This window comes from Lepeophtheirus salmonis, chromosome 14 (assembly GCF_016086655.4).
Source record: "Lepeophtheirus salmonis chromosome 14, UVic_Lsal_1.4, whole genome shotgun sequence".
Taxonomy (NCBI): Eukaryota; Metazoa; Arthropoda; class Copepoda; order Siphonostomatoida; family Caligidae; genus Lepeophtheirus; species Lepeophtheirus salmonis.
Window position 1 is genome coordinate 21,620,563 of NC_052144.2, and position 26,635 is coordinate 21,647,197.

A 26,635-nucleotide genomic window follows, 5' to 3' on the forward strand; every position below is an offset into this window, starting at 1 on the left:
AAGCTACTTTTTGAAAGAACTGAAACACAGTGAAATATTGGTCTGAATTGTGCTCTTGTTGTATCTCAAAACTAGAGTTTACATTTTTGTGAGGGAAAAAAGGATGTCAGGCGAAAAAGGGAAAAAGGCATTTGGTATCATTGACTTAAGACCCTTGTCATAATCAACAGCCTGTGATAGGATTTTGGAGAGATAAATTGAATTCCTGCTACAAAGAAGATAATTTTCTACATTTTTAAATAGCAAGAAAAATATTTAAATTACGTGGTGTGTTTAAAAAGTAAAGAGACTTTTCGAATTTGTAGGCCCACTACATTTGGTATGCATGATTTTTTTATGTTAGGACACTTGCCACGGATATATATTTACTGTTTCAGCTATATAGTATGTTTAATTTGTTTGTGAGAGGCATAACGGTTAGAAGTATTTTGCGTGTTTGGCGATCTTTTACTATAGAAAAACATTGTTTTTCAAAACCGTCGAATCATTATCCGAAAAGTTGCTGAGTGTATTGACATATCGCTCGGCTCGTCCCATAAAATTTTTTCAAACGTTTTAGGCATGAGACGAGTGTCAGGGAAGTTTGTTCCGAACTGCATATTTTTGACTAAAATAATCGTCACATGAGCATTACTTGTGAGCTGTTGACAGACGTCAATGATGATCCTGATTTGCTCAAAATAAGTGCTTCGAGGGTTGGCAAAAGCGTTGGCACAAGTGTATTTGAAGGGGATCACATAAATATGGATAAATAAATTATATATTTTTTCCTAAAAATATAAAGTCACTCTACTTTTTGAACTCACTTCTTATATTTAAATTCATATATATTTATTTTATTATGCATTTTTAAAGCGATTAATACGAAAGATAGGTAAAAATTTAAAAAGTTAATACCATGACGCAATTTAAATAATGAGTAAAAAATATAAAAGAGCAGAGCCATTTTTCCTTTTCTAAATTCTAACCTTAGTTTTTTTTTATAAAAATACAATCCTTACCCATGATTTATTTTTCTTTACATGGACCTTGATCTATGATTGTACTATTGGACGATAAAATTTTCCATGTATGGATAACACAACTATCAACAAAATTTTAATTCTCCAAAATCTTTTAAATTCCATGTTTAATTCGTATAATATTTGAAAGCTGATCCCGCATTGGGAGTTAGTTTTTTCGTACTAAATCTGTTTTTCAAAAATAATTGGAATATAGAATTTTTTTTTACCCTTTTTATAGGTTTGAGCAAAGTTAAAAAGTTATGATAAAAGTTAATGTTTTATGGATAAAATTATGCTAATTTCAAATGTTTGTTTGTATTTCATATGTGATAATACAGTCTTGGGAAAAAGATTAAAGATTAAAGCTTAAAAAAACAGTATATTTTATGAGTTATGTTTAAAAAGGAAGAACGCCTTGGTTTCTCAACTATTTTTACGCCAAAGGAACTTACATATTTGACAAATAAATGATTACAGTTGATGTGTAAATACTAATAGTAAAACAATGGAGTTTTTATTTTTATTTTTATATGAATTACATATATAATGATTATTTTCATCTTCCAAACTTGGTTCAAACCTTTAAAAAGATAAAAATACTCAAAAATTTAAAATGACAAATTCTCGAAAACCAGATTTTAAACGAAAAAAAGGAGTTATAAATTCGTTATTAGCTCGTCAATTGCTATTAGGATGGGATATGGAATTTAAAAGTGTTTAATTTTCTTGTGTAATTTGTACGCGAGTCAAGAATATTAATTTTGTGTATGAATTGAATTACGCTGGGCATTTAGTTAACAATGTCCATTAACCAAAGGATAATTCAAATATTGATTATTAAACCTATAAATGGTGTTTTAGAAAAATACTTTTCACAAGCATTGTGGCAAAATTTGAATGCCCCTACTCAAAAAAAAAAATAATAATTTATACAAACATAAAAAATAATTTGTTAAAACTATCAATCTTTATTTTTCACTTTTTAAAGAGAGTTTATTGGGTGTTTTATTTTTATGTATATTTTTCTTTTTAATATATTATTGAGATACTACTAAATCAAATATATTTTTTAAATAAAAGTATAAAAGCAGTTTACTCCTTCAAATTGTCCTGAAATGAATGTGTGTATAACGCACAATAAATGAAATTATATAACTATTATATGTGTGTTTATTTATAAGGCCATTAAAAACAAATGAGGCTGGCTTTTATTTGTATAAGAGGAGAAATAAAAAAAAATCACTATTTAATTTACATTTATTAGAAGTTAAAAAAATACTTTCATCCTCAACAAGTGAAGCAATGATAATTTAATTAATAATATGTTATTAATCTTCTCATTTTTTTATGATAAAAATGAGAAAACCTTTCATAAACGTATATGTGACCCGTTAACACAAAACCAAGATTAATTTATCTAAAAATCTATTGTGGATTACATTTTCATTCTTCCAGAAGTTATTCGTCATTTCTATCAACAAGGGTTATTCTTATTAACACATTGAGTGCGTCGTAAATTGCACTCAAAGTACCCCAAATTCGTCGTCACATTCAAAGTATGTGAAATTGATAGCTTGTATGATTTTGGAAGAGGTTCTATGGGGCCAATATAAGGTTCTTAAATTAAATAAAAGTTCTAAGCTATAATTTAAAAAAATCTTTATATTAACTCATCTCACAAATACCGAGTCTATAATGGACACGTATGTGTCTATAAAATATTGGGCTGTATGCATGAAGTAAAAAATAATTGGATTTTTCTGTTTATTTTATTTTTGTTCAAGATTGTTTTTATATTGACACAACATATAACGTTGATCAGTGCAATTATAACTATTGGTAAGGGATTTGACATTAAATGTGCCTGCATTTTTGGGTGTTTCTTATATTTTATTTTGTTAAAATCTCCAAATTGCCCGGTCAAAATCCGTTAGTTTTGATAATAAAAAAAACATTAGGTCATGAGTAAAATAAAAAATTAAATATTATCCGCAGGGTGCTGTGACTCACTTTCGCTTGGGCTAATATAAGTATTGATTGTTTCAGGGAACTAGTGTCGCGTAAGATTATGTCAACTGTGGTGTGCCTCCGCTATATGTTTGAGATTTTACTTTATACAACTTATAAGATTTATAGTTATTAGTTAATATTAACAAATATTAATAGTATTTCACATTTGCAAATTTCAATATTGGGATAGTTGTAACTTGTAAATTAGTAATGTTTATAATTTATAAATATGATATCGTCTTGTGTTGTTCCTGAGTGCTCAAGGGGAGGATCATTGCAATTTCCTTCAAATGAAAGTGCATGTCTGAAATTGCTCCAAGATGAGAAGACATTAATGGTTCACTCTGGAGGCCATCACCATACTCTGTGTTATGTGAACAACACTTCAACCCAGAAAATTTCCAAGTGTCAAGGCAAACTCTAACTTAGTTGAGAGAAAAATTATATCAGCATTTGAAACGAAATCCAGCTGAGGAAAATCATCGTTTAATCAATATTGAAAATAGGGCAAGTTTAAGGTCTTTAAATCTTTCGAAGAAATTTTAACTTATGCACCTATACTTTTTTATAAAATTGTAACAAAATTATCGATGACAACAGCGTAATTATGACTCCTGATCAATACTTGGATGTGTTAGAGGTACAGACTAAAAACATCAAGGAGGGTATTTTATGTCCAACACAAGACGAAGATGACCAATCAGATCCGTCGACCACAAATGATTAATATGTTTAAAATACTTGTACTAAAGAATAGCTCATTCGACCTATGTTCTCGATCTAAATCTTTGTTAATAAACAAAAATGGTATTATCCATTTCTAATCAAATATTTGAAAAACTGTTTGAATCCTCGTCATGACTTTCCTGGTACACTTCATCTTCCTAAATATTTCCTATGCATAGTGTGGAAATCACTATTCTTTAATAATATTTACTAATATTGAAATAAGAGATCAAATAAACTTAAATCAACTTGTAAAATTAGTCACAACCAATATTTCTAAAATAAATAATTTTATTTCTGCTCCTAACTTAAGAAAAATTGTTATAGGGTAAAAATTAAATAAATAAATTTAAATGAATTTCGAACTGAGTCATCATTGAAAGTAGATACAATCTTTTCAATCTTTGAATGTTTAAAGACGAAATTGTATATTAATTGGCTCGTAAAAAATATATTTGATTAAAGTGTAGTAAGGAAGTGTCGTATATTTCCCCTACAATAACATAGGTATAAAAGTTGATGTTTAATTGCTTTACCTGAATAGTGTATACAATGAATTTTCTCCACGTATGTAATCGCAAACCCAGAATCCCTTGTAAAAAAGTTTATTTAAAAACAATGAAAAATATGTGGTGACGAAAATTTAATTGAGAATTTGGATATATTATGACTAAAGAGGGGATGTGGGTGTAAAGAAAAAACCAAGTATAGGGATAACAAAAGCAAAAACGATTGAGCGTGTGTTCTTTATTCTTTTTGTTCATTATTTAATCAGTCGTGGGTGTGTCAGCATCTCTTTCTAAAAGAAAAATTGTAGCCTATTTTTGTTGTAATTTTTGATCAAATTCATATTAAAATAAATATATATGTTTTCAAATATAATTTTAATATTTTTCCTGCATTTGCATTAATGCTATTTTAAATGTGGAAGATTCTCCCCTTTATAGCAGTGGTTCATTTCCCCCCACAACAGACAGCTGATGCTAACAAGAGTCTTACATAAGGTGTACCCTACTACTCGCTCCCGCCTTCCCCTCGTTTTCCCACACAAATCCCATCCCTAATCATCAATGATGTATAAAACATGTCTTAAATTACTCGTCGCTCATTCATTTAGTCGATGTGTCTCCTTGACAATTCAAGATGCCAATGATATACTCTGATATTTGAATATAACCAAAGTTATAAATATATATATATATATATATTATAAAACTAGGGATACCCTTTTGATAGGGAGTAAAGGTAAAGTAATTTATGCCCTTCAATAAAAAAAAAGTTCACATTATTATAAAATTTGTTTGCTTAGGCTCCCAAATTGATTGAGATCAAAAATGCTGAGGTCTCGTGAAAACGCTCTCTATAAATTTACAACATTCATCTGTATATATAATATCATATGTAGTTGTAGAATAAATAAAAGGAAATAATTGCCCTTTAAATAATGGAATTGCATTGAATGTGGTATTCATAGGGTCATTTTGTACGCCTTAACCGCACCTGTCGCACTGTTTCCTCTCTTTGTACAAATATACATACACCGTGGGGACGAGGGGAGACGGATGGAGGGGAAGAAGGAGGGTAGTATGTTGATGCAATAGATATACGCAAGGATGCGTACATTAAATTATGATGGAGAAATCCATGAATGGAACAGTGCGTGAGGAACTTTTATTTTTTACTCCAGTTGTGGATGCATGTAAATAACCATGGACGAGGGAGGGTACTCCCTGACCCCTCTTACACACACGCCAACGTACGTGCGTACGTTAAAGTAGCGACATCTGCTGGAGGGTTGTTCCTTTTCCCTCTTTTCCCCTAGTTGCTTATGTTTTTGTCGACAGTGAGGACAGTGCATTGTTTGGTCTCTAAAAAAAGAAGAGAAAAGAAGAAAACCGGTTCTTACATTCACTCACTAGAGTGTAATGTATTATACTTGATACTGAGGATGGAGGTAACGCCCACTTTTCCCTTTCGCTGATGCTGTTTGTTGATTTTTATATCTTTTCCTGGTAATAAAGGCATATTATTTTGCATTGGAAGAAATGCCCAAAAAATCCTTTTTTGCCCAAAGTTCTCTTTTTTGTTTTGTATTGAGGAAGGAGTCATATCGATTTTCTTTCCCATAGTAGGTGAAAGCAGCTTACAGATATAATATGTATGAAAAACGCTTTGTCGGTTAGTTACAACGCGCCCTCCCTGAGAAAGAAAAGGAAGAGAGCGCGGGAGCGGTCTAAAGAGAGAAAGAGGGAACAAGAGTCGTTCAACACACTAAAAGAGAAGAAATTATCTCTCTCTCTCTATTTCTCTCCCTAGCTCCCCCCTGACTTTCTCCTCTTAAGTAAACCATTTTCCCCTCTTTTGGAGCTCTTATTTAGAAACATAGTAGGGTTAGACTTGGGCGTTATTTCCATCCTTCGTACAATTTTTTCTATATTTTATAGTAGACCTGTATATACTCATACTAAGTAGTAGTGAAACAGTGACAACATCATTTATATACCTATATAAAAAAAGGAAGTACCTGAAGATATATTCGAATCCCTCAAAAAAGAATGTTTTTTTCACAACAAGAATCAACTATGATATACAACTAAATAAATGAAAAAAGAAAGAAACATCAAACGAACGGAGAGAAGAAACAGAAAGTCCAATTGTAAAAAATTGCGTAAACATTTTCCCGTATACTTCAAAATCCCATCACATTAGATATAGAGGGGAACACGGAATTCAAAACATTACTAGAAAAAAAAGTGTGACTCAATTATTTGTTATTTATACGACTAAACAAAAATGGTGGATATCGAGAAAACAGCGGAGGATGCGAGCTCTGCTATAGGAAATTTCGCATCTGGAGCTTTAGATGTCATTTCTGACTCTGCAGAGGATATGATCGAGGACATTGTGGCCTCTGCTACGACCTTGCTTCCTTCACTTGATGAAAACGGCATTAATATCAGCAACAGTAATAATTCCCTCTTTACGACGTTAGCTACTCAAGTAAGATACCTACTGTGTATTTAATGAGCTCTTTCCTTATTTTTTGCTATCTTCTTTAACTTATTGAATGAGTTATTACTATGATTTTTTTTCATTATTCAAATATTATCATTTGATGTAATATGATGTACACCTTGTTGCTCCTTTTGAAGAAGGGTTTTATAAGACTTAAACGGAGGTAAGCTCCTTGCTTTTTTATTTATTTATTTGTTAATCATTTAAGAGTAAGACTTTCTCCTTAATTTTTTTTTTTTTTTTTTTTTTTTTTTGCATTTTATACATCTCAAAAGAAAGGAGCGAATTCAGAGAAATGGCCCCGTTTTTTCTCTCTCTTGTGGCTATTCTATTTACTCCTAAATTTATGCAATATATATATATAATCCTTTTCAAGCCAAAATCCAGCGGCACATCATTTTTATAAAATCTTGCTGAAAAAGTCCCTAATTTGTATAGCCTCAATGAAAGAAAGTATACAAAATGAGTGAAAATGATACTTTATTTTAAAAAAAAAACATAAGATGACACTAAATTATAGCTTTTAGAATTATAAATATCCATTTTCGTTTTAGAAATTATTTTTTGATTATTTTTTTACAATAAAATAAGGATTGTTCAATATAGATAATAGTATTAACTCCCCCCTGAATTTTAATAATCGGGCAACCAATAAATGAAATATGAAAGCTTTGTATTTTGTTCCCGGTTATATCATAAACTGAAACTGAATAATAAATAATAAAAGTCTCGTTGTTAAAATTGATGTACGAATGCCGGAAAAAAATTTGCAAAAAATTGATCTGTTGAAGTAATTTTTATTTTTTATGTAAAGACACTAAAGTGATCATAAAAAAAGTGGTTATCTTACGATCTTATACATTAAATACAGTTTAAAAACAGTCAAATTGAAATATCCATAGTAAAATTACATTTATTTTAAAATATTTGTCAATATATAGATTTAAGCATCAACAATTGTCTATTTAGAATATAAATACTTCATCAAATAATTAACTGTATACGTAATTATATATCTGTTTTATAACATTACTATAGATATAAATTAAAAGTACTTAAACAGAAACTTAGCTGTCATGACTAGCGATTTGAAAATTGGCTAAGTCTTTGTGAGCACACATTAAAAAAAGTAAATGATGGTAACCTTAAAGATGTGAATGTTTTTTTTTTTAATTATTTCCCCCTATTTCTCTCATTTAAACGTATTTGCGAGCAAACGACACTTCCTTGTTAGCAGATATGTTGTCTATTAAAGTTGTCAATATATACATTTCTTTTTTATTAATACTCACGAGGATTCAAATGATTTTCATATCCTTAGTCAATATGGGGGCTTGAGACGACTGAAAAAAATACAAATCCCACTCAGTATCTAGTAAGACATAGGCAGGAATCTATCTGATGTCGATCCTCAATTCTAATATAAGTCCAACAAGGACTTATCCTTGTGACCCTCCAACAAATCTTGAGTGTTACTCAGTCGTAAATGTAGGTTTTCTCCTCAAGAATCAATAATAATGATAATATTTTTAGAAAATACAAGCACAATTCAGATACTCAACTAAAAGAATATGCTTTTTTTTGAATTTACAACTCTAATCCTTGCCATGTTTAGGATCGTAAATTGTACCCATTTTTGCTATATCAATAAATTGGATTATCTACCTGGTAACTCTGACAATTTGAAGAATGTTTTGTAAGGGAACAGTATAATATGAACTGTGAGAGGAATGAAATAAACAATCATTCCGTATCCAGCAAAGAGATAGATAGGAATGACTCCGATGTCGAGCCTCAATTGTATTCCGAGCTCAATAAAGACTTACACTTATAACTCCCACAATAAACCCTCATTGTTAGTCTACATCTTTCATGAACAGACGCACTAGTGGTTACTTTATACTTAGATGTTCTCTCCTCAAAAATTAAATGATAATGACAACAACTTTGCAAAAGGAAACGTGAATGTGATACAGAATTTGTGGGTAATTCTCAATTCTACTTTAAGTACAACGGGGCTTACATTTATAGCTCTCCGAGAAATTATCATTGTTACTCTCCATCATCCATGAGCACCCGCACTTATCTCCCCAAATATGAAAGAATAATAAAAAGCACAGTTCAGGGTGTTAACAATAATAAAAAATTGCACGGAAGTTCATGCCTATAATTTACTATACTCATATTTGTATACGTATGATTCTCTATATAAATACAATGAGCACCTTTTTATGCTAAACTTTTAATATAAATATATTGAGGAATAAATACCAGAGTGCTTACTACCTCATTGAATTCCATATGCAATATTTATATATTTAATAATAAAATAAAAGAGGAATGCTCCGCTATAATTTTCCATCAAACATACACAAATACAAAAATTAAAAGAGAAATGTTGGGAAATTCAACTGCTTTACAGTTTTTTTAGATTTTTTTTCTTTCTACATTTGCATGTATGAGAAATTGAGTTGATTACGAAACAAAGTTGAATAAGAAAATCAAAAAATGTATATAGATTTCTTTGTGTAAAATGCCATAAAATTTAAAGCATTAGAAAAGAAGCTTATTATGTATAAGAAATAAATACCCAAGGGGTTATAATGGACTTTACTTTAGGTTTTGTATACCTATCTAAATATATTCAAATAATGGATATTTGAGTCAAGTCAGGCCTATTAAAAATTGCTGAATCTCTATATTTAGAACTAGGTATGTATTTGATCTATAACACAAAACATTAATGGTACAATCATTCTAACTGTTATATATAGATATATATGGGTATAAGATTTAGATTAAAACAAGAGATATAACTCTGTACCTTTATTTTATAGTGGTTTTTTTATCCGCTAATTGCCACCTTTGACTCGTAAAGTCTGCAGATGGTTATCAAATAATTTTTAACACAACCAGTAAAAAGACATATTGGGATAAATATATTGAGTGTAGGAATCAAATTGGTTGTGCATCAAGAATATCTGACACACACTGTGTCTTGGACTTCATCTTGAACTGAAGTGTAGATAAAAAACTTGTTGCCGGGTCAAAATTGTCAATTTTGAACTACTTAGCAACTAATAAGATAAAAAAGATGCGTTAAAATAACAACTATAAAGATAAAAATAATTAAATTGATTTTTCCCTTTTGCTTCCCCACACTGTGTAAGCTATAAAACATTTCAATTTTGACTAATGGAACGCGTCAGAGTAATTATTAAGTCAAGCAGTCAAAATTAGTCGGTCCAATCGTATCGGTCCAGTACAGTCTTAGGACTACTCGGAAACGGTCCTTTACATCGGTCAGTCCTTCAAATTGTACTAAAAATTTCGATAGTGTATTAAGCCAAATTAGTATTTCTATTGATATCATTGCATATATCTTGCAAAAGATATTCATAGGCACTTAATATTACTATATAACACCGACAAAATTTATTTTTACTTTTTTATTTGATTATATATGATGTGTACAAGCTATAACTTGTATAATAAAATTGTATATACTGCAACCAAAAAGATGAGATGAATAATTTTAAATGAATTATTTACAGTCCTTGGGTTGTTGATAATGCAATAATTGAATATTCCATTGATGATCCGTATATTAATGATGTCACTTTTGACTATTTAAAATGAGATTTAAACAAGGGCTTGATAAAAGATTTTAAGGCATTTCGTAGAGTACTCATTCAGACAGTTTTTAAACTTTTTAAATTATTTTCAGTCTTATTCTTAATTGCTTGGGACTGAAGTTCCGGCACCAGTCTTGTTGTATCGTTTCAAAATCTTGAAGACTCGTCGTCAAGAAATAAGTCCGCACAATCTTCTTAAATTATCTTGCAGACATAAATCTCTTTATAGAGATTGACGTAGACTTCTCCTTGATCTCCGATCACTCCAAAAATATTCGTGGTAAATCATTTCAATCAAGCGCAGCAAATACATTAACTGGCCTTCTACTATAATTGTTTGAAACAAAATTTTCTGAAACTATTGAAATTTGTCAAGCAAACTCACGCTTATGCCGTGAGGATTTGATATGTATACTCACTAGTTGGAAGCTCTTTTTTTAAATTGCTTGGAGAGTGATTTGATTGGTATTATTAGCCCCTCTTAACCTATCTATTTTTAAAGTTTATCTAATGTCTGTGAGATATTTTTTTTTTTACTCAGAGACACCCACTTAAAAGTGGGATAAATTTGTTATAAAGCTCTTATCTTGACAAGAAAGGAACAGTCAATTATCCCACTTTGAAAGGAGAAGAATGTTTATAATTATTTGTGACTTCTCCTCTATGTATTCTTAAGAAACTCTTGTAATAATAATAATATGATATTTGTGTGAACCCCCCTATTAAGACGAAGGGATGAGAAAAAAGGGGTAAATCTTATTATTCCTCATAAAAACATAGCCCTTGTATTACTCGTATAACACATCTCTTATATACTGTGAATTTCATGTTTGTCTCTTAATATGTATAATTGGATTAGTGTTGTGCTTCAGTCAGAACATGTTAACCCGGTCTTAGACTATTATAATTATTAGTGGACTGAAGAAATTGAGTCCTTTACAGAAGTCTAGACCAGTCTCATAGAAAAAAAAATCTAGATTGGTCCTAAAGAAAAATTCAGTTTAAATTGGTCTCATTTAAAATGAAGTCCTAAACAAAATTTATATAGATTAATTAGTGATGACGTCAAATGTATTATATAAATAGTTTTATATATTCAGACCAAAAATAATCATGATATTCAATGAGACTGAAAATAGTCTATATATTGAGACCAAAAAAATAGGTTTATAGATAGAGATAAAAAAATCAATCCATAGATAGCGACCGAAAAAATTGACCCATAAATTGAGACTAATATAAATCCGTATATACATTAAGACTCAAAAAAGTTGGTCTATATATTGAGACTAAAAAAATCAGTCCACAATTTAAAAACGATTAAATTTTGGTCAGAAGTCTAGGATCGCAGTCTGGACCGAAATATCGGTCTAAATACGTCTAGAAAAATTATTTAAGACCGAACGTCTTGGACCAAGTCTCAACACTAATGAGTATATAGCTACACGCCTTATCCTCATCCCCGGTTGTGTTTTTTTCTTACACCCATAAAAAATATTTTATTATATTTTAGTTTTCTTTCATTCTTAGTTGGTCTCTTTTGGGTGATGAAAATAGTTTCATGTGTTTGATGTAATTATCTATTATTTTGATAGTTGCAAGGTGTAATAAATAGTGAGTGTGATAGTGTACAAAACAAATCATCATGTCAGAGGTATGTTCGTATGTGAATACTAAAATTTATTCATGTTGAGTTGTTAAATATTAAGTTAAAAAATTATTTTTGCCACTAACCAAGGAATGTTGTTTTTATACATAGAACATGTACTTTTTTTCACCCTTAATTGCCCAAACAAAGTGTAATTATTTAGAGTACATAGAATCGATGAAATAAAAGAGGTGGTTGGACTAAAGCAATCGTGTAATGAATGTCTTTAGGAGTTGCAATATGTATTGTTTTTTGTATGTCAGTAGAATAATAGTTAATACAAAAAGTTCCTTTTATTTCTTAAGACATTGACTACACAAATATTTTAATTCAATAATATTTTCATTTCATAACTATTGTACGAATAGTAATTTTAAAAAAATCGTCCATTGTCAATTATGAGAGTTTGGGCATGTAAAAGTAGAAATTGAAAATAAAGATGGTAGCCCTGACAATTTGAAGAATGTTTTGGAGGAGAGTAGCTAAGCTGTCATGACATTTCATTAACTTAGCTATAAGTAGCTTTGAGATGACAGAAATAAGCAAAAGTCCCACTCCGTATCAAGCAAAGTCAAAGGCAGGAATTACTCTGCTATCGATCCTAAATTCTATTTTGAGTCCAACATGGACTTATGTACCCTTATAACTCCCCAACAACTTTAGAAAATAAAAAAACCCTGTTCAAGTTGCCAACAGCAAAAACTCACAAGCTAAGAAATGGTTAGAATTTACCGGTGACTTTATGGTGACGAGGTTATGCAACGACCATGTGTAGTTAAGGATCAGGGCGTCATATAAAAAAACTTGAATATAAGGGGGGGAGTACATATTTAGGGTTGTAAATCTTAAGCTTTTTTAGCGTTAGATTTTGTGACATTTATTTTGTAACATGAATAATGTTTTTATAGTTTTCTCAATCTGTTAATATTCTTCTTTAATTCTTGAGGAGATAAAATCTATGTATTGTGTAAGTATGTGTGAGTATGCTCATAAAAAACTAAAATTAACACGAAGGAGTTGTATGGGAATTATTTTCTATATTAATGCAGGTTATGTATGTCTGTTAGTTGACTCCGAATTACTCCCTGTACTACCACTAGTAGTTATAAATAATTCAAATATGAAAGAACCCCTCAATAATGAGTGGGAAATCAATAAGGAGGGTACTTGTGCTTAGAAATAGGAGTACGTATATAAACAAGCATACGAGAGAAAAATTAATTCCATTAATGGGCGGGGAGGCGATGCGTTCATTTATTTATTTATTAAATTAAAAAAACATAAATTCATCGAAGTTATTTATATTCTATTCCACAATATACACATATAAATGTACTATTAAGAGACATCAAGAGGGGTTATTAAATGATATCAACGTTTATTCGATTTAAGAAAGGTGCATCAAGATAAAAGCAATCTTGAACAAAAATCAAGAAGAAAATCCATATTTATTGTACATACATCCCAATATTTCAACGGCATATTTGACTAAATTATAGGATCTTATTATTCAAATTACAGCGATAAGTGTAGATACCCGAGGATTTTAGCTATTTTTAGAAACTTTATTTTATTTAAAAGACGTATGTATATTCGACCCGATATGACCCCATTCAAATCAAATTTGTCAACTTCTCATTTTTATGCTGACCATCAATTTTGGTTACTCAATGTGCAAGGTTTTTAGAAACTTTATTTTATTTAAAAGACGTATGTATATTCGACCCAATATGACCCCATTCAAGTCAAATTTGTCAACTTCTCATTTTTATGCTGACCATCAATTTTGGTTACTCAAAGTGCAAGAGTTAGTACTCATAATTTGTTAATAAAAATTAACTATAATTCACCGAAGAATACAAATGTAATCGAAACTCTTGGAACAAAGCTTACTTTTGTGATGAAGGACTATATATGCCGCAGTACAAACTAACGTTTTAATTTAAATCCTGTACTTTTTATTAAAAAGATAAAACTAGGCATGAAGTTTCCCAATCAATAAATACGTACAATCAATAAATTTTTCTCTGATATTTGTATTCTATGACAAATTATTCTCAATTTCTATGAATAAATTATTTTTATTAATCCTTTGAATGTCCCGCAAATTGTACTTGAAGTAACCAAAAATGATCTTCAACATAAAAGAATGAGTAATTGATATATTTTATTTGAGAAGGGCCATATCAGTATAAATATATGGCTCTTTAAAAAAATTTAGATTCTAAACTACAGCCAAAGTTCTGTGGCATCTATGCTTATCCCAGTAATTTGAGTAATAAGGCAATAATTCACTCAAATATATCTATGAAATATGGGACTGCTTGTTTATTTGAATTAATAAATATATTGGGATTTTTTTTTTCAATATTGTTTTTTAGGTTGACGCACCACATATCATGTTTAATAAATATAAAAGATCTACATCTATTATTGACCCTCAGTCCCTTAAAAAAACAAATAAGTTGCAAACGTCTTAAATGTCTTATATAATAATAACGGGGGGAAGGTCTTAAAGGGTGTCCTATAAATATATAATATATCATATGTAATACAAAGCCTTTAAAGAACAAATAATTTTTGTTTTTTGAATATATATTACATTTAACTTGAGTTTTAGTTTGGTTTTCTTTTACCCTAGAACTTATATGTTTTACGTCAAAATAAAAATAATCTTGAACTAAAATAAAGACAAGGAAAAAGTGTTAGGTTTTTTTTCAGCCCCTTATTTGATTGACATATCTGAGTAATGATAGCCTTTGTATTCTAATTTGTGGGATGCACTAGGATACTCAATAATTTTAGCTATAGTTTTGTATTTAAAATTCCATATCGGAGAACAATACAGCGTCAGAAATCAAATAAAGATTCAAAATTATAGTTAACAGTCCTGGATATATCTTAATCTATCCTCAAAATTTTGTATGTAAAGCTCATAATTGACTCTCTCGAAGCAACGCATTATTGGTTACTTTATACTTCGATGTTATGTTCTCAGAAATTAAGTAATAATGATTAAAACTACTGAAAATGAAGGTACTTCACAGTTTTTACATGGAAAAAAAGAGTTTTCTAGATGTTTCTTGCATTCAAAAATTAGATCCAGATTCTTGGTTATGATATTTCTTGCAGGAGAGGAGCTCAAGTCTGAGTAGTGGTGTATATAGCATGTCCTCCTCCTATTTAAAAATGATTAATCGAAAATGAGTGTAGTAATCCGGACAACTTGAAGAATTTTTGGAAGGAGAACAGTTTAGGAGTCATGACATTTTATTAGATGACCTACAAGAAGGTGTGAAGGAAATAAACAGGAAATCCACTCCATATACAGCAAAGTCATGGATAGGAATTATTCCTATGTCGATCCTCAATTCTACTCGGAGTCCAACAAGGACTTACACTTATAACTCCCAAGTAACTCCAAGAGCACACGCAGTATGTTGTATTTAGTTATTCAATTGTCTCAAATATTAAATTCCCTTTTGCTTGGATCTTTCCTTGTAAGAAAGAAAAGAAACTTTCAGAGAATCCCTTCAAATGAAGTTATTTTATGTTAGTAGGTCAGTATGTGACTTTCTCTTTTCATTTGTGTAAGCCCCCCTGTCAAAAATAGAATCCAACCCTCAACTACTACATCAATACTTTTCTTCTGGTAATCATGTAAATAAGTTTGTAATCATAAATTATCTTCGAAACTATATCGACTATGAATAAAATTATAGTACTAACATACATTACTTGCTTAATATAAGTTTTTATTTGGAACCAAAGATATTCAATTACAGATCTGTAACTATAATTCGAGGGAATTTTGAGAAACTTCTTTTATAGATTCCCTATAACTTTTTGGCAATTTTTGGGAAATTTATAGACACTAGTATTGTACTTATACTGAATCTGTAATAACTAACAAGTTTCTACAAGTTAATTATAATCTAATGACCATAGTGGCAAGATGCAAGTTACTCCAGTTAAATCTTGCTAATATTATTTTTCATCCTATTGACACTAAGTTCTAAACAACATGTCGGGCCTTGGGGATGCGCGCAATACTCATTGTAGCAAAGTTTGGGATCATTATACTCAAAATAAAAAAACATAGCACGACAAATGCAATTATTGTGGCAAACTTTTAGTAGTAAAAGGCTCATATACAATTGGACTTCGTGAATGTGAAGATAAAACATGGACTCAACATACATGAACACGAAACATCTCAGAACAAAACAAAAGTTATTCATAAATATTTCATGGAAATAACAAACCCTAAAAAACATCTCCATGAAAAAATTGCAAAGATGTGTGCTCATGATAACATGTCATTCAATTGTATTGCTTCTACTGAAACTTTACAATTAACTGTTCAAGAAAGGTGGTTATATTCTAGACAAGTGCCATTCTGAAATGAGAAAAATTGTTATTGAGACTGCAACAACCATAAAATCTATTAATGATGGACTTAATTTTGCTATTACAAGGTCCTTTTTGAAAAAAAATAAAAAATGCAAATTTTTTCTATGTTATTCTGACAAAGAAGGTGATTTTTCCAAGGATGATGAAAATAAGGCGAAAGATAATTTAGACTCAGAAGATGAAGAAGAAAAGGATGACAATTAAAAACAGTTGAATAGTTAGATCGAAAACAAAATTTAAAAAAGCGAGATTTCTGAATTTCAAACGGATGTTTACAAACTTTTCCACAAGACCCCTTTAAAAAATTACAAAAGCAAATAGTTTTGAGGAATGAAAAGAGGCTCAACCTTCTTTTAGATAAAAATATTCCTTGGAATTATCTGTTGCAATGATAACGAACTTCCTGGAGGTAAGAAAATTCTTAAAAATTGCATGATTGAAAAAGAAAAAAAAGTTTGACTACTGGAAGAACTTTGGTTTTAGTGGAAAAAGCTATTTTAAATTTTTCTGAAAGAGATTCCAATCTCTTCACATGTAAACAAGTGATTATTTATACTACAAATGTACTTCCTAAAGAAGAGACGCAAATAAGCCAAAATTTGAGATAATTTTATTAAAAAAGTCCTTGCCACCCCTTTCAGTATTTTCATGATTGTGAATGTTTAACTTCAAAATAGAAATGATTTTAATGTTCTCATTAATAAAACAAAAGTGATCAATCTTGTGATTGAGTCAGTGAGAAGACATTTAGTCAAGTGAAAACGAGTCTCATAGTAAAAAAATAATGGAAATTGTAGTTGTTGAAGAACAAACCTCAACTTCACAAGGGCAAACTTATTGAGCGAAGCTTAAGAATACTGCTGCTAAAGTAAAGTATAATTCCTTTTGCACTGATAAGGTTGTTAAAAAGGCTATGGCTTTGTATGACCAAAATGGCGACTTGAATTAAGCTAAAGTTTATTAACATTTAAATGAGGCACTCTTAAATATTAAATAAACTAGAACACAGTTTTTTAAGTCTTTGAATCTTTATAATAAGCTTCAAAATTGACTAGGAGATCATAATCTTTATGCCATGCTATTATTACGCACAAATGTCAATTTAAAGGATGTTGAAACTGAAATATAAAACTTATTTATGTCGATAATTTCCCCGATAATTTTTTAAGCATTATCGATATTATCAATTACCGAAAAACCTTAAAAAAAAATGGCAATTCATCATCAAAACTAATGATTTCTCTCAAAAATAAAAACAGCTCCGTAAGATACAAAGGAGGGGGAAAATCATACTTTCAAAAACAATCGTCAAATCTTTTCTGTTCTCTATTAATGTCTAAGTTAGATTGTTTTTATTGTAGTCTTAGAAAATATATAACTCTGCCTCATGTGATAAATATAAAAATAACTGTATTAAAGAGATATTACCTTATTTGATAATAATATGACTAAAAAAAAGAAACGAAAATTAAAGTGGTCACCCTCACAATTTGAAGAATCTTAGGGAGGAGAATAGCTTAACTGTCATGACGTTTCATCAAATTAGCTGGGAACAGCTTGGAGATAAAGAAAATAAACACAAACCCCACTCCATATCCACAAGGACTTACATTTACTCTTATTCATTAACGCACACGTGATTACTTTATACTCACTGTTCTCTCCTGAAAAATAAAAAAGTAATGATAACACATATTTGGAAAATAAAAACAACTTTTCAGGTTGTAATTACAAAAAGTATTATTATTTTATTTTTTTCATCTCTGAATATTATGTTATATTTTAGTTCATCATCAAAGATGTATATTTAATATTATACTTCTATAATCATAAAAAACTCCAAGCTCGATCCTTAATTCTACTCCGAGTCCAACAAGGACCTACACTTTAAACTCCTAAGCATTACTTTCCGTCATTAATAAGAAAACACATTCGTGTTACACTTTATTAGTATATATATTATCTCCTTTTTAAGGAAAGAATAGTGAGATCTGGCTCAGAAAACAACAACAACATATATTTAGGTAGCAACTACATCCTTTTCATCTATGAACATTACCCCAGAAAATAATGTGAATTATGAAACAAATCTTCCTAGTTGATTTCATAAAGAATTCAAATCAAAATTATGCATGTGTGGCAGGGTATTCCTCCTAAAAAAACATAAAGGAAAAAGTGTTTAATTTGCTCCCGTAAATATTAAAATAAAAGGTACTTGTATTATTATTGAACTTATTGTAAAGCCCCTTAATAAAGAGAATCAATGAATAAACCCACTTATTAAAGTGGAAATGAGCAGGAACATAATGAGTATGATTTAAAGCTATATCAAGAGCAGAATTCGCTAAAATAGTTTCAGTTAAGCCGCCTATTATAAATAAAAATGGGGTTGAAGTACGGAGACAGGCTAGGCCACTCCATGACGTTTTGCTGGATAACCCATTAAACATCCCATTTTTAGTGCACTGAGAAGAGGAGATTGTTGCCCAAGATTTCCAGAATATATAACCCCTTCGATACGGTAAAATTGGTATTTACCCTTAGCAAAGAAATACTTCTAGGACATAATGTTTCCACTGCCATGCTTGACGGTGGTGATGGTGTTCTTGCCCCCTTATACTCCGCACTTTCCTTCCTTCAAAGACTCTTTTTTTTTTTTTTTTGTTCATACAACAAAAGGCAATAAAACAAGTTTAAAAATCTTTTTGTTTCATAATGATGGTACACATTGAAAATTTTGTTTTATACACAGTTTTAAAATCATATCAGATAACTTTTAAAAGTTCTAGAGGTTTGTTTTTTTTTGTACAAAAAAATTCAAAATTAAATTAATGGTATATCTTATTTTATGATTGAGGATGATTTGTTAATTCCATAATTAATTTTTGGTGATTTTGCAAAGGTCGAATGCTTAAAGAAAGCAGGTTATAACGTAGACGTTATACTAAGCATTTTCTTTAATTATCTAATAACCCTCACTGTTTAAAAAAAAACTATCATTAAAATTATAGATTGTCCTTTTCTTTGTCAGTGAGAAACCTACAAAATTGGCCTGAGATCAAATACTTATTATCTGCACTGTAAATAAATTAATTAATTGATGAACTCTTCTGTCATTTACATATTAATATGTCATTTCAAAAAATCTAAATGACGCTATATAAATATATAATTGAGTAAATTGTACGTAGTTAGTAACAATTTCTCAATAAATGACTCAAAGCATCCTCATTGTTCTTACAAAAAGACAAATTACCTCATAGTTAGTTTGTATGTACTATATATTTATATCTAAATAGTAATCATCTTTTGTTAAATTGTAATAAAAAAATTAAGACAGATCTTTTTAAATGCAACTTGAAATAAAAAGAACTGAAAATGAACGTGTTAGTCCTGACAACTTGAAGAATTTTTGGAAGGAGGAAGACTAAGCTGTTATGACGTTTTATTATATCATCTGCAAGTTGCCGTGAGAGAAAGGAAATAAACACAAATCCTACTCCTTATATAGCAAGGATATATAGGCTGGAGAAACACCGATAAGATCCTCAGTTATAATCCGAGTCCAAACAGGACTAACACAACTCCATTTTTCATGAGTACACGAAAAAGTTATTATTTTATACTTAGATGTTCCCTCCTCAAGAATAAAATAATTTTGATATCAGCCTTGGAAAGTAAAAAAGCTGGTTCAGATTGTCAACTAGAGAAAGCCGCTCCCGCTTTCTAGGACATATTTTATACACCTATGTATATTGGGTATTATCAAGGTTAATAGACAACTGATGTTTGACTTCCACCATACTTTGTAAAAGTGACGTCACAGAATAGGATTGGCTGTCTTGTTTTTTTTTCCAACACATAACTGTCTTATCCAGCAGTGGGTACGATACATCTAATTGAAAATTCTAGAAATAGTGACGTCATAGAATATGATTGGTTGCGTGTTTGTCTATATCTATGTCTCTTACCCAGCAGTCGGTACGATACATCAAATTGAAAATTCTAGCAAGCCCAAATACATTATGGTCTAACCTTGTATTTCTATTAACCTTGGGTATTATTTTATTTTCTTCCAAAATAGTTTATAATAAATTTTATGATGCTCTCTATTTTAAAGATTGGACAGACTTTGATGACTCTAGCTATACGAAATAAAATGAATGTAATTCATAAGTTCAACTATTTTAGTTTCATTACATTTCAAGGGAGACTTTTGTAGGATTATTAAATATACATTATTGATGAATGAAGCAATATATATGTAAACTGAGATAATATCAAGAAATAAAAAAAGCTAATGTAAGAGTCCCTTTTTGTGGTTGCAACCTGAAAAGTTGTTTTTTCATTTTCCGAATGGTTGTTAGCATTATTATTTTATTCTTAAAGAGAGGACAATGAGTATAGAGTAATCACAAGTGCTTGAAAGAATAAAACTGCCTAAATGTAAGTCCTTGTTTGAATTGGAGTAGAATTGAGGATCGATATCAAAGTAATTTCCGCAATATTCGTTGCTATATCTGGAGTGAGTTTTGTGTTTATTTTTGTCATCTCGTATCTGCTCACAGATAATTTGATTAAACGTCATAACAGTTAATCTGCTTTCCTCCAAAATATTCTTCAAATTGTCGGGGTGACCAAGTTGATTTTTTGGGTTTTTAAAGCAGCCCGTGGATAGAAATATTTTCATTTATGGCCATGTTTATTAGAATAGTTTCGAAATCAATAGTAAGTCACGATCAGTTGTAGTTATTTTTGATAGGAAGACACGTAGATCAAAATTTGAACTGTTTTAAATAATAGAAGTAATGTGACAAAAATTATTTGTGACTTTTTTTAGTTTTTTTCCCTCCTTCAAATTTTTGTTTTGAAAGGTTTTTTACTTTTATATCGTCTCATTTTACTTTACAGCTACTTTTTCAAACCTGTTGAAATATGGGTTCTACTCCTCTCAGTTTTCTTTAAGATTCTTTTTTTTTTGCAAGCTTTCTTTAAAATAAAAATAAAATAAAAGCACTCAATATTTAATGGACAACACTATATTCGATTAAATTATTCTTTGCCCTTTTTTAAATTTATATATCTGTATCACCGAAAGTTCATTGAACTTCATTTCTAGAGTCAAGATATTTTTTTATCATTCTTGAATTAATAAAAATTCATATATATTGAAGGAGTTGATATTTAAGGAGGCTTTTATTGTTATTCTTTTAATATTTTCTAAATATTTTTTCTTATACTTATCGACACGTTTTATATTGTACGACTGTCACAAAAAAAATATGTAAAAAACATCTGTTCAAGACATTTTTTTTTCTTCATTTTATTACAGAAAAAAAATATAATTTACTCCTTAAAAAGTTATATTAAATATAATTGATGTTAACCTTGCCATTCCAGGTCATTGATGTGGGTGCAACGAGTACCAATTCCGTAGCAATCGGTGAATATCATTTGGGAGATGATAACAAATGGGGATGGATAACTCTTTATATCGTAACGATTGTGTTTGCCATTTTGGGGAATTTTCTTTTTCTGATTGCAGCTGCTTGCACAACCCGGGTAAGATCCACAGGCTACTACCTCCTCATCAACCTCTCTATTCGAGATATACTACTTGCTGGACTATGTATGCCTTTTGCTCTGGATTATGAGATCATACATTTGAATTGGATTTTTGGCTTGGAATATTGTATTAGCTTTCGATTCTTTTACTACTGCTTCCTCTTTTTCCTCCCTCTCACGATCCTTTTTCTCACCTTCCATCTCTTTGTTGAGAATTGCAAGTGGAACTTTGCTGGCGAGGAAGGCTATGTACCGCGTCCGTGGACGCATTCCATTTACATTACCCTCATTTGGTTCTTCTCAGTCTTGTTTGCTGTTCCCACTGCATTCTTCTCTGAGGTGAGGGATGAGGCGGATGATTTCTATGGAAATGACATTAGTGGTAGACCCACGGAGGCTAAGGTAAGAAATAGTTATACATATATTAATATGTGTGTCTTCCTAACACTGGTTTATTTACTAATTTACAGGCATGCCTTCATCGAGGTGGAAATTGGAATGATGGAAGCAATTTCTTTTACATGGCAAGCTCTCAACTTACTTTTTGTATTCCCGTTGTTCTTCTAGTTGTTCCCTGGTTCGCTCTCCTTGTTCAAATCTGCTCATGCTGTACTCGTAAGCTCAACAAGAGTGAACTATGGCTCTCAGTCATTACTCTTCTTCTCATTATTCTTTGGGAAATATCTCGAGCTCCACTCAAACTCTTCAATATTCATCATATCCTCACGAGTTGGGAAATCACAAAGCTCACTCCCTTTCTCCCCCCTGTCAATACAGAGATTTATCGTGCTCTCATGAAATGGGCAATTTACGCACCTGCAGCAATTCACCCTCTTATCTACTTTGCATTTAGTCCCGAAGTGCGTCACGGAGCTTACATACTTTTCTCAAGATGCTGTTCCTGTTGTTGCTCTAGCAGCAGTAAATCTGGTGGAAGTGAGGATGGAGAAATCGCTTCTGACGATGAGAAAGGACGCATGCTACCTGAGGATAGTCCTAAAGCAGGAAACAATGGTCCCACAACCCCAACAGTGAACACGGTTCCTACTGTTACAACTACAACAGAGACCATTGGCACCACGGACTCAGATGCTGTCCCACTTCAATCTAAACAAGAAGATGAAATGTGAGGCAAAAGAAAAGTACAAGCTTCCCCATATTGGATTTAAAGGGTCAATCCTGACCCACAGCAACACAACACAAAAATAAAACAATTCCTTTTTATATTTATATTTTAACATAAGAATACGAGGTTTCATCACTTTGGATATCTCGTCTTTTAATTAGCTACCTACATTTTATGTAGGTACATCACCGACGTCATTTTTACAAAAATATATATATAATAAAAATAAAGCAATGAAATTTCTAGTTTTACATCAACCCACCAACAAAAACAATTAATTCATTAATAGGAACATATGTATGCACATATGTCTTTCAAGAAGAAAGGAAAAAGAAAGAGCCAAGCTCAGAGTCTTTTTCCGTGTTTCTGGTTTTTGTTTTTTTTAAATAGACTATAAATATACTTTTTGCATTTATTCAACTTGCGTAGAAATAAATCATTAACTCAATCCTTTCTTCTTTTTTTTCCAAAATAAAAATCCAAAAATTATTCCATAGGATTCTACGCTTTAATTTTTTCCCCTTGTTTTAAAAATGATTCATTTTTTATATTTCTTTTTCACCCCTCTTTATCTCAATTTTGAAAACCAAAACAGTGTGGGGCTTGTACATTACATTCCTTTTCTTTTGTCTTAAACTCACATTTATGTTGTTGTTCTGGTCAGAAAAATGGAAATCAAATAAATACTCGATTTTTTTAGGATTTCACATTTTTTTTTTTTTTTTTTTTTTTTTTTTTTTGTATAGATCTCAATCGTAAGTCAATTTTGTATAGATCTTATTCTGATGAACCAAAGAGAATGACACGCAGATATGGTATTCAATGGCTTCAAAACGACTTCCTTTTAGTATTTAAGAGTAGAACCCCCTTTGTTGCATGGTACCACCTACCGGCCGTTTTCATATTAGGGAACAATTTACACAATTAGCTTTATACTTTTATAACTCAAATCCCCCAATCTCTCTTTATCCATCTCCCTAGTTCTCTTTACAAACCTTCAAACAACAAAACACACGTAAAATATTTTTTCTATGCAAATACAAAAAAAAAACTCTCTAAAAATTTTGAAAAAAAAAATTACCTTTATATTTTTCATAGCTGACTGTGTGTAATACAAAATTCAAATAAATAAATCAAACGTACCAATCAATTACTATATTCATAAATATCCAACCTCTACTAACCTCTTGTGTAGTACAAAAAAATTGTAGATTTTTTATATCTTTTTTTCTGTAAAAAAAGTAATTTTTTGGCCAAACTTTTGCTTTGTACAAACTTCTATATATACAATATTGCTTATTTACTTAATAAATTTATATACTGTATATATCTGCGCTGTAAATCTCTCTGTCTGTCTGTCTTTGTATAAACTATGATTTAGATACTTTTAATGAACATTTCTCGGTATTGTTTTCTGTACTTTATATATCTATATTATATATAAATATTTCTCGTCAACTCAAATGTATATTTTAAGTGTAGACTACCAATGAGTATGTTGACTCAAATCTTATATTATTACTACTAATAAAAACAATATAGTATAATTATTATTATAATTAATAATTATGAGTATTCAAAAAAGAGCGTTTACTGCCAGGTTTTTTGATTTATTAATATCTTTGCATTTTTTTCTTAAAGTTATTAAATGTTTTATAATTATGTATCTTTATAGCTGCTTATAAATAATAAGTTAAAATATTATGAGTAAAATAATCCACCTTCTATTTCTTATTTATATATATAACCTGTGCTTTGTAGAAAAACATTGAAAGTAACTGGAATTTTGAAAAGTTAAAATAATTAAAAAGCTACGGATAGTAATTGCAAATCTGTTTTCTTTTTCATTTGATAATAAATATCAATAAGTGAATTACTTATTATTAGTAATTATTGATAATTCAAATGTAAATTTTGACATTATTAGACTCTTTTTCTTTTTTTTTTTGGTTTTTTGGTATTTTTTTTTTAAAGACCCCCATAAATATTTGAAAAATATTAATAATTAATCAATAAATCTTCAAATTTTATAGAAAAAGAGAGAAGCCGTGTTTTATTAGAGGGTTGTCTTTATCAGATTCCTATTTTGTGGTAATTTGTTATTGTACTTTTAATATAACAACTGAAGGATTGCACATGAGTCTACAATAAGAGCAATTGTTTTTTTATCTGTGTTCTTCAAGGCTGATTCCCTGGCTGTGTCCAAACATGTTGAGATGGAAATTGAAACCCAAAGTTTGATATATCTTTTTGGACCCAATTTCTCCGACTTGAGAAAAATGTAACCAGGGATTTTTTTTGTCTTAACACAAAAAAATCCTTATACAGCCTAAAATCCATCTCCTTTTTTTTTTTCAAGAAAAAAAATAACTTTTATTTTTTGTACTGAATATGGTTCCAATGCACACATTTGAAAGAAACATATTGAGTGATGCTACTCAGTTATATTTTTTACCTCCCCCCGGGTTTTTTCCCCCCACTTATCGATAGACATATAAAATCAATAACTGATAGACCATCATTTTTTATGGAGTTATATAGTCTTTTGTGAATCAAAAAACTTTCAATTTCAAAAATCATACTTGAAAGATCACCTTAGAAAGGAATCACATTTTGAAGATGAATAAATTTAGGCACAATAAAGTTGTCATGGTGATACCTTGACCACATACTTAAAGTGTTGGATAACCAGGCGATACAACGGTTTACATATATAGATTTGGCTCCAAGCACTAATTAAGATCAATAGAGATGTTACGTTCGATATAGATAGTATCTTTTTTTATGAGTAAGACTAAGTGTTAAGCAATAATATAAGTTTTTAAGATCTGGAAAATCCATCTGCTCTTTTTAATTATCCTTAAATGTTCGAATACCTGAAGCTGGGTTAGGTCTTAGATCTTTTCAAATAATGCAAGTTTACTTATATCGTACCCGGGTACTTTAGATCCGGCTTCAAGATCCGTCACAAGAAAATACTTTGAAAGTTCTATAGGCTAAATTACTCCCTCACTCATTATTCATAACATCATATTTGGTTGATTTATGGTGGAGCAACGGCCAAAATAGCACTATGCCTAATTTATTTATGGACCCTTCCCAATTGCCGTATTCTTTTGCTATAAGTATTTAAGTCGATATTTGGTGCAGTATAGGGCAAAGAGGCAATGTACAACTATGAAACTATACTCCACAAAGTCCATGAAAAAATGATTTAGACAATAGGGAAGGATCCATAGGGCAATAAGGCATAGTTCTGCTTTTCTCCAACAAAAATTGACCTAATAACATTTATTTCTCAATCTGTTTTTTCTTTCATTCTTGAGGGTAGAACGTATACATAAGTATTGAGTAACTACGACGTGTTAGTGTGCTCATAAAAAAACTGAAAGTAACACTGAGGATTTCTTGGGAGTTATTTTCTAAGTTATTGAAGCAAATCTGGTCTTTAAGTCTAAGCCTAATTGCTTCAATGGCGGGTAATACCTCTAAT

At 30.3% G+C, this 26,635-nt stretch overlaps 1 protein-coding gene across 2 annotated transcripts; it reads left to right on the plus strand.

Moving 5' to 3' along the window:
* Positions 1 to 6,093: 6,093 nt before the first annotated feature.
* On the plus strand, positions 6,094 to 23,620 carry LOC121129426 (neuropeptide receptor 22). 2 transcript variants are annotated; one of them, XM_040725148.2, is made up of 3 exons: positions 6,094 to 6,740; positions 21,852 to 22,418; positions 22,487 to 23,620. In XM_040725148.2, exons 1-3 carry the CDS (start codon positions 6,534 to 6,536, stop codon positions 23,144 to 23,146), a joined length of 1,434 nt encoding a protein of 477 aa, XP_040581082.1. In that variant the 5' UTR covers positions 6,094 to 6,533; the 3' UTR covers positions 23,147 to 23,620. The 2 variants fall into 2 exon arrangements, with proteins under 2 accessions (XP_040581082.1, XP_040581083.1); XM_040725149.2 differs by lacking the exon at positions 6,094 to 6,740 and adding an exon at positions 11,892 to 12,044.
* The last annotated feature ends 3,015 nt before the right edge of the window (positions 23,621 to 26,635 follow it).

Excerpts from the sequence above, each read along its gene's own strand:
- LOC121129426 (XM_040725148.2), top strand. The coding sequence starts at position 6,534 with ATGGTGGATATCGAGAAAACAGCGGAGGATGCGAGCTCTGCTATAGGA. Across the intron at positions 6,741-21,851 it reads TTACGACGTTAGCTACTCAA|GTCATTGATGTGGGTGCAAC; the intron begins GTAAGATACCTA and ends TTGCCATTCCAG. Across the intron at positions 22,419-22,486 it reads GTAGACCCACGGAGGCTAAG|GCATGCCTTCATCGAGGTGG; the intron begins GTAAGAAATAGT and ends ACTAATTTACAG.